General features: G+C 44.2%; 1 protein-coding gene across 3 annotated transcripts in view; it reads left to right on the forward strand.

Moving 5' to 3' along the window:
- Nucleotides 1-12,349, forward strand: part of SH3RF3 (SH3 domain containing ring finger 3) — a 380,292-nt gene that overhangs the window by 262,471 nt on the left and 105,472 nt on the right. For all 3 annotated transcript variants that reach the window (XM_008174317.3, XM_042861406.2, XM_042861407.2), the window contains exon 3: nucleotides 2,745-2,840. In XM_008174317.3, the coding sequence (XP_008172539.2) occupies nucleotides 2,745-2,840 (96 nt within the window). The remainder of the gene's footprint in view (nucleotides 1-2,744; nucleotides 2,841-12,349) is intronic.

Here is a 12,349-nt window from a genome sequence, read left to right on the forward strand (position 1 = left end):
CGGGCAGCAAAGTGGACAGGGGGGTTGCCCAGAAATGAATGGACTGGGCCACCCGATGGCTGGGACCTGATGCCCAGACAGTGGGGGAGATTATGGATGTGCTTGTCTTAGAGCAGTTTTTACATGGCTTCCCCGAGAACATAAGGGTTTGGGTGCGAAAGCACCAACCAAGTATGGTAGAGGCAGTGGTGAAATTGACAGAGGAGTACGCAGAGGCAGACTTCCCCAGGAAGAAGGGACACCCCTATAAAGAGGAGGACACCGGGAGAAGAACCAGGGAACCCCCGACCAGGAAGCGTCCCGAGAAGAAATGGGAGACCAGCCGGGGAGCTCCTTCTGGCAGTGCAGGCAACCCGGACGTAAAAAGGGGGACTGCCCGGACATGGAATGTGGTTTCGCCCACTTCTGTGGGTGGACCAACACGAGAGGGCCAGGGAAAGGGAGGCGGCTGTCCATGATTCCCCTGATGGTGGGGAGGAGACCCCAGCAGGGTCTAGTGGACACAGCCTCAGCCTGCTCCCCCTTAAGGAGGGGGCTAGTAAAGTCTGAGTCGGTGATTCCCGGAGCCAAACTGAGTGTGGAGTGCATCCAGGGGGATAAGAGGCAGTGCCCAATGGCCCAGCTGCCCCTTGAGGACCAGAGCCGGTTCCGCTGGCTCCGGGTAGGGGTAGTAGGGGGCCTGCCTTACCCTGGGGCAGTGGGAACCAACTGGGACCCCTCCCCAAGAGGGAAGGGAGGTCGGGGGAGGAAACCTAAGATGGAAAAGAGGGGATACCCTCCGAGCAGGGGGGAGAGGGTCCCTCAGGTCAATAACCCTAGACAACAGGGGCCGGGCTGGGAAGGACAAAGGCAGGAGGATGTATGCGCCCCAGGGCCCGTCGGGGAGCCGAAAGGCCCGACGGAACTCCCTACCCGGGGACCCCCAGAAGACCAGGCTCAGGACCTGCTTGACGAGTCTGAGAACATGAAGTTCAGGGGCTCACTATGATTGACCCCAAACCCCTGGCGGGGGCAAAGGCAGGGAAGGGGGACATACCCAGGGTGTGACTGGTGTGAGGACCTCAGGGTGGCAGCAGCGATATGGGGCCACCCAACACCCACACAATGTGGCTTCTGCGGATGGGGGATGGGAGATGGCAGAACCCCTCAAGGAGGACCCAGTGGGTCATGGGAAAGATAGCTGAGGGCTCCCTGGAGGACCCCACCTCGCAGGGGGAGAAGAGGACGCGGACGGGCAAACCTGGTGGTTGGAGAAGGGGTGTGTGTGTGTGTGTGTGACAGGGTGCTGAGCAGGACGGCAGAATCAGCCCCCTGCCATGCCAGCCCCATTTAAGTGAATAAAGTGGAGCTGGCTGGAAAGAACCTGCCCTAATTGGGGAATGACAGCCAGCTGCCAGCCCCATTAGCCCAGGGCTATATAAGAGGTGAGGAAGTGACAGTGGTGGGACAGAGGAGAGCGAGGGAGTGCAGCCCGCCTGCCCGCCCTTCCTTCCTTCAGACACAAGGAACCCAGAGCTGTGCACGCTGTATAGTGAGAAGGTGGTGGGAGCACAAACTTGTAAATAAAAGTGGTTTCAGAACCCGAGGGTCTCCGAGTGATTTTATTGGAGCCTAGCAGAGGTGGGAGCCAGGAGGGCCAGGTATGCTCTGCTACAGATCCAAACCTGCTGTATCGGCCCCTTGGGGCTGATGGGGTTTGGGGAACAATCTGCAGACTGTTTTAATACATTTTGGGGATTAGTGTGGTGGACACTGGTCCACGATGGACGATGTGTATGCAAATAAGGCTTTAAACCACATTTACACATCCTCCATCTTGGACCAGCTGAGTTGTGCTGTGTGATCTGTGGCCACCTATGAAGATTTGGGCCAGTATGAGCATTTGGCAATGAAACATAGATGCAATCACACACGGTAGTCGCTGTTACAAAGTGAATTGCCATTGGTAACCACACCGTTACTACAGTTATTTCCTGTTCAAAGTGTAGAGTAAAACTGTTTTTTATGCCTATAAGAGAGCAGTATGATTCAACAAGTACAGCATTGGACTGAGAGTCAGAAAACCTGGGTTCTAGTCCTTGTGCTGCCGACTTCCTGCATGCCTTTGGGCAAGTCACTTAATATGTCTGTGCCTCTGTCAACCCTTTGTCTGTCTTGTCTGTTTAGAATGTAAGCTCTTTGGAACAAAGACTACCTCTCACTACGGATATGTCTACACTTGAAGCTGGAGATGTAGATCCCAGCTTGAGGAAACATACCTGTGCTAGCCCTGATTGAGTTAGCACCCAAAAAATTGGAGTGTAGCAGGGGCAGCATAAGCTGCCCCTAATACATACCTATCCGAGATGCTAGGGATGGACTCACGAGATCTAGCTTCTCCCGTTGCTTGCACTGTCATTGATACACTCAATTACGAGTGCACTAGCTTGATCAGAGTTAGCACAGTTATGTCTCTTTGAGATGGAATTTACACTTTTGGCTCCAAGTGTAGAGGGTTTGTGCAGTGCCTAGCACAATTATCTTAGTTGGGTCTTCTGGTTGCTACTGTAATATAGATAGTAATAACTTTACTGGCAAATGCTGACTTTTTCATGCCAATCACTGTACAGCATGCAGGCAGTTACAGGCTGAAGAAATCTTACATATTAATTAGATAATGAATCTAGGGTTATCATAAAGCATTTTCCTCTTTCCATATAAAATCTAACTTTCTATTGTGTGTGGTTCTATTTCTCTGAATTTAGGATGAAATTTTGACTGTTATCAGACGAGTAGATGATAACTGGGCAGAAGGAATGCTGGGAGATAAAATTGGAATTTTCCCTATCCTCTATGTTGAGGTAAGCTCACAATTGTTTGTGCATGCTTTCTGTCGTTTTTGTTGTTTATTTAAACACACAGCAGGTCAGAATAACCTTGGCGTTCCTGAAAAGAGGACAAACTATTTTGGAATGGCTGAGAAGAGAAACTGTTTATGGTGTTTTGATATAAGCCACCCAATGAATTTACTCTTATCCTGGTCAATTTAATTTAACCCAGCTGACAGGATGTACGCCTGTGAATTGTCAATGGCTTCCAGTCAAGAGGTTTTGGTTTAATCTCAGTGATACATATGGAAAACAGGAGAGGGTAATCACAATACAAAATTTACTATGCAGCCTGATTTCCAGTCACCTTAGAAGAAGAAGGTGCTGATAACTGCTCTATCCATCTCTCTGCATTCCATTTTCCATGACGTTCCCTGTTTATATTCTCTGCAAACTATTTGGGGCCCTGTTTGTAATAAGAAAGCAAGATAGAAACAATTGAAGTTAGGGTCAGCTGTGTTTGAAAGCATAGCCCTTCACGGGGGACACGACAGATGTTCCCTGCTCTAGTGGGAGCTCTGGTAGCATGACCCTTTGCTACCCTCTCAGGGGATACACTAGGCCCGATCCTTAGCTGATGTAATTCAGAACAGCTCTGTTGATTTCAATGGCATTACAGTGATTTCTGCTAGGTGAGGATCTGGTCCCAGTGCTCCTGTGGAAAACCAGCCAGCCCAGTCACCTTTGGGGCGGTTAGCAGAGCTATCCAGCAGTTGTTGTGCCCACAGGAGTATACAGATTACAGACAATGCTAATTTATGCATGGGTATCACAAGTGGGGAGGGGCATATGCTGATCAGGGGCTGGCAACAGTCTGGCTCTTAATTTGAAAATATTCCAGACTGGCATGTTGTCTTGGGATCATTATCCCTCAGTATTGCCTGTATGCAACCTGCAACCATGTTTTGGTTAAATGTGTTCCATATTTCAGTTGTACTTGAGGTTTCCCTCGGAGGATTCTAACTCTGTCACAAGCACTTTTCTTAAGTAGTTTTCATTTCAAAATACCAGTTTGCATCTGTTTTCCTCCTCCTCAACTGGTCAAAGGCGTCATGTGGTGCAGAAAGCTTCTGTGCATCACACACTTGAGTGACTTGCCTGTAGTATGCTCTGCTGCAACAGGCCTGGTTTATAAGCACTAGTAGCTTCATACTAATATATGGGCCTGATTCTGATTGCAGACTTATACTGGTGCAACTCTATTGACTTCAGTGGAGTTACTCTTCATTTATGTACTGGGTACAAAATCAGACCCATTGTGTGTAGCATGAATGTGATGTCCCCCAGAAACTAGTCCTCCAAATTTCTTAGTTAATTACTTGAGGCAAAACAAAGATAATTAGTGCTGTGTCTGATTATTAACTCCAACATAGATGAATTTTCAGTAAAGCATAAAAATCACATTCTGCACCTGACAAGAACAATAATATTAAAATGAGGATGTGTAATAGCTGTTGTTGAAAAATTGGCTGCTTGATGGAAGCTAATGCTTAGTGATTCTCTCTGCTCAATGTGTCAGATCCAGTCAGTTTGTTATAATTGACTGCTACAATGGGCTTAGCCCAGCTCTCATCCTTCTCTTACCTCTCCCTCATCCCCTTTCTTGATTGTGTCAAAAACATCGCTGACACAACAAACTGTGATCGATGCTCTTCCGGTTTTTCATTGCTGCGTGATACACTAGTAGTTGACATAGATCCAGTTGTTTCATGTAGGTGCTGACTTCCAGATAACCTGCTGAATGGACAGTAACCAATTTGTCAAATGTTGTGTGAGGAAATACTGGTAGTGATACTACAAAAGAAATGTACGTGGAACTGGACACGAAGCAAGATTGTTTTGAATGACGTGCCTCAAAGGATGGGGTGTCACTAATCCCAAAGTATGAATGATACTAAAAGGGAATTTGTCTATATGATTCAGCATAGTGCCAGTTAGCCATAGTATTTGTTATATACTCAGGGCAATATCAGTTAGTTAACCATTCATCTTTAATAAGTTCAGGCAATTTTCCTTTTTCAGTATTCCCAAATAAGTTGGTTATAGTAGTTAACACGTAACTCCCATAAGCAGTACAAATAATTTCTTTACCTTCCTGATTTTCCTTAACTTTTTATTATTTGTTGTGATTAATTTATTAAGTTTTGCTTGTGTTTGAGTAAACAATTTAGCAATGTCATTCATATTGTAAGCAGTGTACCGTTTCTCAATAGCTAGGCCCTGAATGCCATAAATTATGGGTTTTGAAATTGTTTCCGCTGCCTGCTGCTCAAAATAGTTGTTTTTTTATTTTTATTTTCATATTACCATTGTTCCAAATAGATATTCCAGATTCAAATAATCCTGAAATGTAACCATAATCCCATTTGAAGTCTCCTAGTTCAAAAATTACCAGACTGCAAAATAGTCTTTTGCCCAGCCATTGAGTCTTGCTACCTGTGTATTAGCTCCTTCTCCTTTAAGCATTGTGGCTTCACAATACTGTCTTTTTATCTGTTGTATTGGCATGAGGGTGTTAGAGCTGTGCTGGCATGTGTAAGATTGAGGCGACGGAAGAACACAGCATGTCCTGATAGATTTAAACCTGCAGTAATGAAAAATGGAGACAGGAGGGACACCCAATAATTGGAAGGGCAGATCCCACCAGCACACTCAAGAAGTACAAACTCAAAGCTAGAGTTGTTAAGTAGAAATTCTGAATGCAGCAGCAATGCTAGATTTAAACTCCAAAGAAGTAGTGGCTCTGATAAAAGAACCCCATGAATCAGTGACTGAGCTGTATAATTATGTTCCTTATTGCAATAACTGTAACATAGCTATACCGTATTGCAAACCAGCAAATTGCAATTGATAACATGTGAGCGCATTAGTGCAATGTGTTTTATTGCATGAGGGGCACTAAATGCTGGGATTAAACAATATAAGGATTTTTTTAAATTAATTCCTTACCGCAGTGGTTCCCAAATTTGTTCTGCCTCTTGTGCAGGGAAAGCCCCTGGCGGGCCGAGGCCAGTTTGTTTACCTGCCACATCGCAGGTTCAGCTGATCACGGCTCCCAGTGGCCATGGTTCGCCGCTCCAGGCCAATGGGAGCTGCTGGAAGTGGCGCGGGCCGAGGGACATACTGGCCGTCGCTTTCAGCAGCTCCCATTGGCCTCAAGCAGCGAACCGCGGCCACTGGGAGCCGCGATCGGCCGAACCTGCGACGCGGCAGGTAAACAAACCGTCCCGGCCCACCAGGGGCTTTCCCTGCACAAGCGACAGAACAAGTTTGGGAACCACTGCCTTACGGCATTAAAGCAAAGCAGAGTCAAGAGTAACTGGTATCTTGTCCAATATCTGTAGTCAAAAGGATAATAGAAATGGGGGCTACCATTTGGAGTGCTGGGGGTATTCAGGGCTCCACAATATAGATCCAGAGCAGGAGTCGGCAATGTTCAGCACGGGCTCACCAGGGTAAGCACCCTGGCGGGCCGGGCCAGTGTATTTACCTGCTGATGCGGCAGGTTCGGCCGATCGTGGCTCCCACTGGCCGTGGTTCGCCATCCCGGGCCAATGGGGGCAGCGGGAAGCCGCGGCCAGCACATCCCTCGGCCCGCGCCGCTTCCCGCCGCCCCCATTGGCCCGGGACGGCGAACTGCGGCGAGTGGGGACCGTGATCGGCCAAACCTGCTGCGTCAGCAGGTAAATAAACTGGCCCGGCCCGCTAGGGTGCTTACCCTGGCGAACCGCGTGCCGAACGTTGCCGACCCCTGATCCAGAGTATGCTGCGAACACACACAACCCAGAGAAAAAAATCTTGTGAGTAAATGTTTGAAAGAAGTTTGGATCAGAAGAAGACATTGAAGAAAATGCAGCCAAATAAGACAGCAAATTCATTAAAAAAATATAACATTTGTTTGAGAAAACAATGATTTTCCTTATGAAATTACCTTTGCAGAGACCCACTTTTAATTGTCTTGTGATTTGCTTCTTGATCTTTAATCCACTGTAAAGCAGTTTAACCTATTCAGGGCTTCAAATATGCTTTAGCCAGTGTTCCAACCATGGTCATAAAACACTGTTCCGCAACCCTCCCATGGTTCCTGTCTTTCTGCCAGCCTTTGTCTTGGACTGCACACCAAATTACTTTACTGAAATCCCTGTAGTTAGTTTATTTGTAGAATATATTTTTGTTTTTATTAAAAATAAATAAATAAAAAGCTGTGTTCAGTTACTTTTAGTACTTAGCATCCAGTCATGGCGGATCCAAAGAACCACTTAGCTCTTCATAAAAGAACAAAATCTTCTCTCATAGACTAGCATGTGAATGCTTTAAATCAGGGATTCGGAAACATTTTTCTGATGTGGACCACATCCTAATAATGAGACTTTCTTGTGGACCATCTTCTCTTCCATATGATACCTTCCAGTCCAACATTTCTATGTTTTTGTGTTTCAACTGAGTAGACCACCACTAGTCCAATTTCCAAACTGTGCAGTATCTCTGTACAATATGGCAGCCATAGCAATTACAATTACATGCATAAGCATGTAATATTCAGAAAATGTGTGTGTATTTTTAGGCATGATAAGTATTTTGGCCTTTTCCACAAAAAATGAATTCCACTACATTTCTGTACTGCATTTAATCTTTCCTTCCCATCTCTTTTGTTCCCCTCTCCACCTATATCACAGGGATGACAAGTTAGGGCCCTAAACAATCTATTTGTCCTTAATATTTTTTTTGACCCTTCAGATATGTGGTCTGCATGGCAGCAATTTCTGCTCCATCAAAGAGGAGAGTAAGAGAATTGAGACACAACAACAGCAGATGAGAAGCCACCACCTCTTGGCTTCTTAAAAAGCAATCCCATCCTTTGAGTTTCTGTCTAAGGTAGTGGAAGCTGAATTTCACCTTAGCTAACCATCTATCTTCTATTCTTTTCCCCCAAAGCCTTGTAACATGCTAGATATAAAAAAAGCATTAATTAATGACTTTGAAATACCCTAAGAACAAACCCTTACAGAAATAAACCGTTTGCTTATGGCCTTTGAAGGAAAGTCCAACTGAAAAGCAATCTCTCTCCAGAGAGCATCCAAAAAGATGTTCCAACCAAAAAGATAAAATGCTTCAACCAAGCCTTGCTAATGTTATTTAATGTTAATAAAAAATAAAGGTTTTGAAAGGTAGAAAATGAGCCCATTCAGAAAAACTTCTTTTCTTAAAATCCATAAGCCCTGGTGTAAGTAAGTGTAATTTTATTGACTTAAGGGAGTTGCATCCCTTTATACTGGAAGTGAATTTTGCCCTTTCTCATTTCTTATGTCAGATTTTTACTTTACTTTTGTCTGGCTACATTGCTCGTTTTTCTTTTCAGTTGAAAAGATTTTCTTTGTTCTTCTCATTCTATGGAATATTCCATCAGCATACCTCTAAAAACAGGTTACCATGGAAGTGCATTGCGAAGGAATAGTTGCTGTGCCTTTCACATGCTGAAGGTGCATTGCTGACAGCAAGAGGGATTTTTGTGGGAATCAGTACTCCTGCTTGTCGTCTCAGAGTATGAAACAATGCAAGGATAAAAACCCTTTGATTTAAGGTAACAGGTTCTTTTAATAATGACTCTCATACAAAAATAAATCAGTTAAATAACATTAGGGCAAAGATGCCAATCATCAAAAACTGGAATATTTGCAATCAAAGGAGAAACAGACTAAAAATCCATGTACAGTGGGATGTAGTGGGAAGAAATCAGATTGTGCCATGTTTTGCCTGATTATTGCAGGTTTATGGAACATTTCCATCTTAACTGTGCATTGTCTTCACTGTTTTTGTCCATTTTCTGTCTATCTTTGGTTTATATAAATGTACATGCTGGGTGCCAATTTTTTGTTTTGTTTTATTTTTACAATGTTGCTTAAAAAAAACTCACTGTATCACTACAGCTGAGACCAGTACAACTGAAACGTTATTCCCTCAGCTCTTGGAATGACGCATAACAACCTCTGTTCTTAATGCAGATTGTCATTCTTAACTATATACTTGTAACTGATCTCTTCTCTTTATTTTATTTATTTTGATTTGCACAGTAAAAAGACACATATTACAGACTCTTGGCACCCTAGAAACCTATTATAAACACAGTCCATAACAGACCAGCCAAACCCACTGTAACATTAGGATTTGGGTAATATCCCTTTAAGTAGTTTGTGAGTCCTCTAGTGGCTTTCACTGTCTTTTGTATCAGAATCCTTCCAAAGCCTCAACATGTGTATGTGTGGGGCTTGTATGTTATATGTAGTTAGTAAATACTGTTATATGAGCCCCACTGTGCCAGTCGTTCCTTCATATTATATAAATGTTATGTAAAGAGCAAACAAGATGACATCAACTCAGCACAATGACCATTCCACAAAAGAATCCCCACCTTAATGTCAAAAACTTAATGCGTTAGTACAATCTGTGGTACTGTAAATTTCCACCAATGCCTACAAGCAAAATAAAAAGTCATAACACTTATTAAAAAAGTTTACATATGAAACTAATGTGACTCTAAGGGAAAACAAGCTGCCATAGTTAATCTCCTTTCCAATTGCTGTATATTGCAATTCCATATTATATTAGCTGTCACTAATAAAGCATTGGCACTGCTTAGATCAGATGCTAATGTACAGGAAGTCTAGGCAGACTCAGGTACAGTACATCCATTTTGTCCACTGAATTCCTTCCTCGGGTCACGGCTAGTGAATTTATAGTTTTGCAGGGAATGTGGAATCAATATTCAGAGAAATCACCAGGCTTCTGATCTCTGGATTCCAGTGAGAGGGGCAGCATAGGCTCAAAGGCCTGCCATGGTGGCTGAGGGAATTTCTTACAAGAGAAAATTGAGGTTCATATACTCCTACAATGTTTGGAGTGAAAAAACACCTGAGGCCAAACATCTATCCCTTTGGCTCTGTACTTGCTGAAGGGACCCCTAAAAGTATTTTATTTACTGTTAGTTTTTGCCATTAAAATAGGTTTTGAAACACTTCAGTCTTTTCAGCAACTTCACAGGTTTTGGGGTGATATGTCTTAGGATCCCAAAGCCTATCGTATTTCTATGTGCCATTTTCCATTCAACAATGTACCCAACTTCATGGGGTTTTGAAGTAGATCTAGGACACGTAATCATTATTCTGGTCTCTCCCTAGAGGAGTTGCACTGTAGGGGGCCTTTGTCTTAGCCATTGATCACCTCTGACAGCCAGGTTCTGAAGATTGTTCCAGAAGTTCAAGAGTGTGCATTTATTTTTAGCTATCTCACAATTGTCCACTTTGAACCAATGCCTGAAGGAATCTGCATCAAGAGCAACAAATACTTAATTTGCACAGTACTCAGTTAAAAATAAAAACCTACAAGATCTTTATTTTTACATGGACATTTTGCTATTTGTCTTTTATTACTGTTGTTGCTGTAAATGTGTGTCTTAATTAGTTTCACTTATTGAGCTTGCCTTTTTGTGCCCAGACATTTTTCTACTAGCTCTATAAACTCCAAGAGTGGAAATCAATATAGCAAAATTTAGCCACAGAGAAAAAGTGAATTACTTACCTATAAGACAGTGGTCCTCAGAAACTAGCATGCTGCATAGATGCACATCCTGCCACCCACCCAGAGTTACGATAGGTTGGCTAGGCTTATACCTTTTATCAAACAAGGAGCCAATGGCTGAATGCTCTGGTGAAGCGCAGGAACTGCTTCCCCCTAATTGCTTGCTACTTCAGATTACAGAAGTTTCTAGAACTTTAGAGCACTGTCTGTGCAATGCACAAGAGGCAAGAAGGCCCAAGAGTACAGACCTGTGCTGAAAGCTATTTTCAAACAAAAAATAATGTAAGTGAAATTATTTTTTTTTCAGGCTAAAAAAATTAATTAGTTGCACCATAAATAAAAGTTGCTTTAAACAAGCCTCAACTCAAAAAGTACATTTTTAGGTATTGGTGTTGAAGTTAGCAAGACACGAGAAGGACTAAATCTAAACAAATTAACAAGAAGAAAAGGTTGGTGCCTATTTGGGAATATAACTTTCCTCCAGTTTGCCTGTCAGTGAGCATGGGATTCTTGAAAGTTCACCCATTTTATTTTTAGTCTGCCTAATAAAAGGAACCACATCCAAATTCATGGTTTTTATTTGCTTTTTAAATCCCTTGACAACTGGATTAACCCAGTGTCAATTTGTATGTCCTGTCCCACCATTTGCTCTTGTGAAAATATATAGAAGGCGCTGTCAAAGCCTCATTTTCTGTGCAACACATTAGACTTAAATGATGAGGCAGGGAACCCAGAATTAAATGGTAAGCCTCCTCTCCCTTACTGTTGTCCCTCAATTTATTATTTATTTTAATTTATTAACTTGTATTGCAACAATGCGAAGCGCTGTATAAACAAGGTTAATGACATAAGTCTCAATGTAAGCAAGGTTGCAGAGGTGTCCTGTTATAAATCTGACTTTGTCCCATGTTGACAGAACTGAACTGCTTCAACAGGAAATGTCATGAGAATGATTTTCATTTATAATAGAATAGTTCTGGAAGTTTGGGACAAATCAGAAAAGGCATGTGTGTGACATCACGGGTCAGACATTGTGGTGGATTTTGTTTTGGCTTGGGAAAGAGCATGCTGGGCAGTGGGCAGCCTAAACTCCTGGGTTATTTTATCCTTTCTCACAAGGAGAGCTGTCCCTGCAAGGCAAGCAGTAACACCCACTGTGTAAGCCCTGCCTGCCAGCAGAGGGGAAAGTGAGTGAGATTTGAGCCAAGCTAGCCTGTTTCCAGCTGAGGCACTCTCTGTGCTACCCCTTCTCCAATCTCTGACACCACAGCAGCAGGAGGGGTTGGAGCAGGGACGGGAAGAAGTGGAGTGAGAGTGTGGCCTTCAGGGAAGGGGAAAAGCCTAGAGGCAAAGCTGGGGTAGAGAACTCCTGGGGAAAAATAAAAGTCAGCGCCTATGCATCTAGGGATCCCTCATGGCAATATCCGGGCTCCTGCAGGAAGGAGGGATTTTAAAAAAAGAATTTTAGAAGTAAAGGTCAGGGCAAAAGGGAGTACTGCTGCACTCTAGGGATAGGACTAGCTTTCTGTGTATAGAATGGTTTCTGATACTAGGGTTGCCTAGGGTTACCATATCTAATGAATAAAAAAAGAGGACCCTCCATGGGCCCTGGCCCCGCCCATTTCCCCACCCCTAGCCCTGCCCCAACTCTGCCCCTTCCCCGCCCTAACTCCGCCCCCTCCTCCCTCCCACTCCCAGCCACGGGGAAAGGGCTGACCCAGCGGTACCCGGCTTCATGGTTTGCCGGGCAGCCCCCAGACCCTGCGCCCCCGGCCGGCGCTTCCCCAGCGCAGCTGGAGTCCGGGAGGGGAAGCGCCCAGCTGGGGGCGCAGGGTCTGGAGGCTGCCTGGCAAACTGTGAAGCCAGTAGCGCTCGGGCTTTGGGCAGCCCCTATGCCTCCGGACCCT

The sequence above is a fragment of the Chrysemys picta genome, chromosome 1 (genome assembly GCF_011386835.1).
Source record: "Chrysemys picta bellii isolate R12L10 chromosome 1, ASM1138683v2, whole genome shotgun sequence".
Lineage (NCBI taxonomy): Eukaryota > Metazoa > Chordata > Testudines > Emydidae > Chrysemys > Chrysemys picta.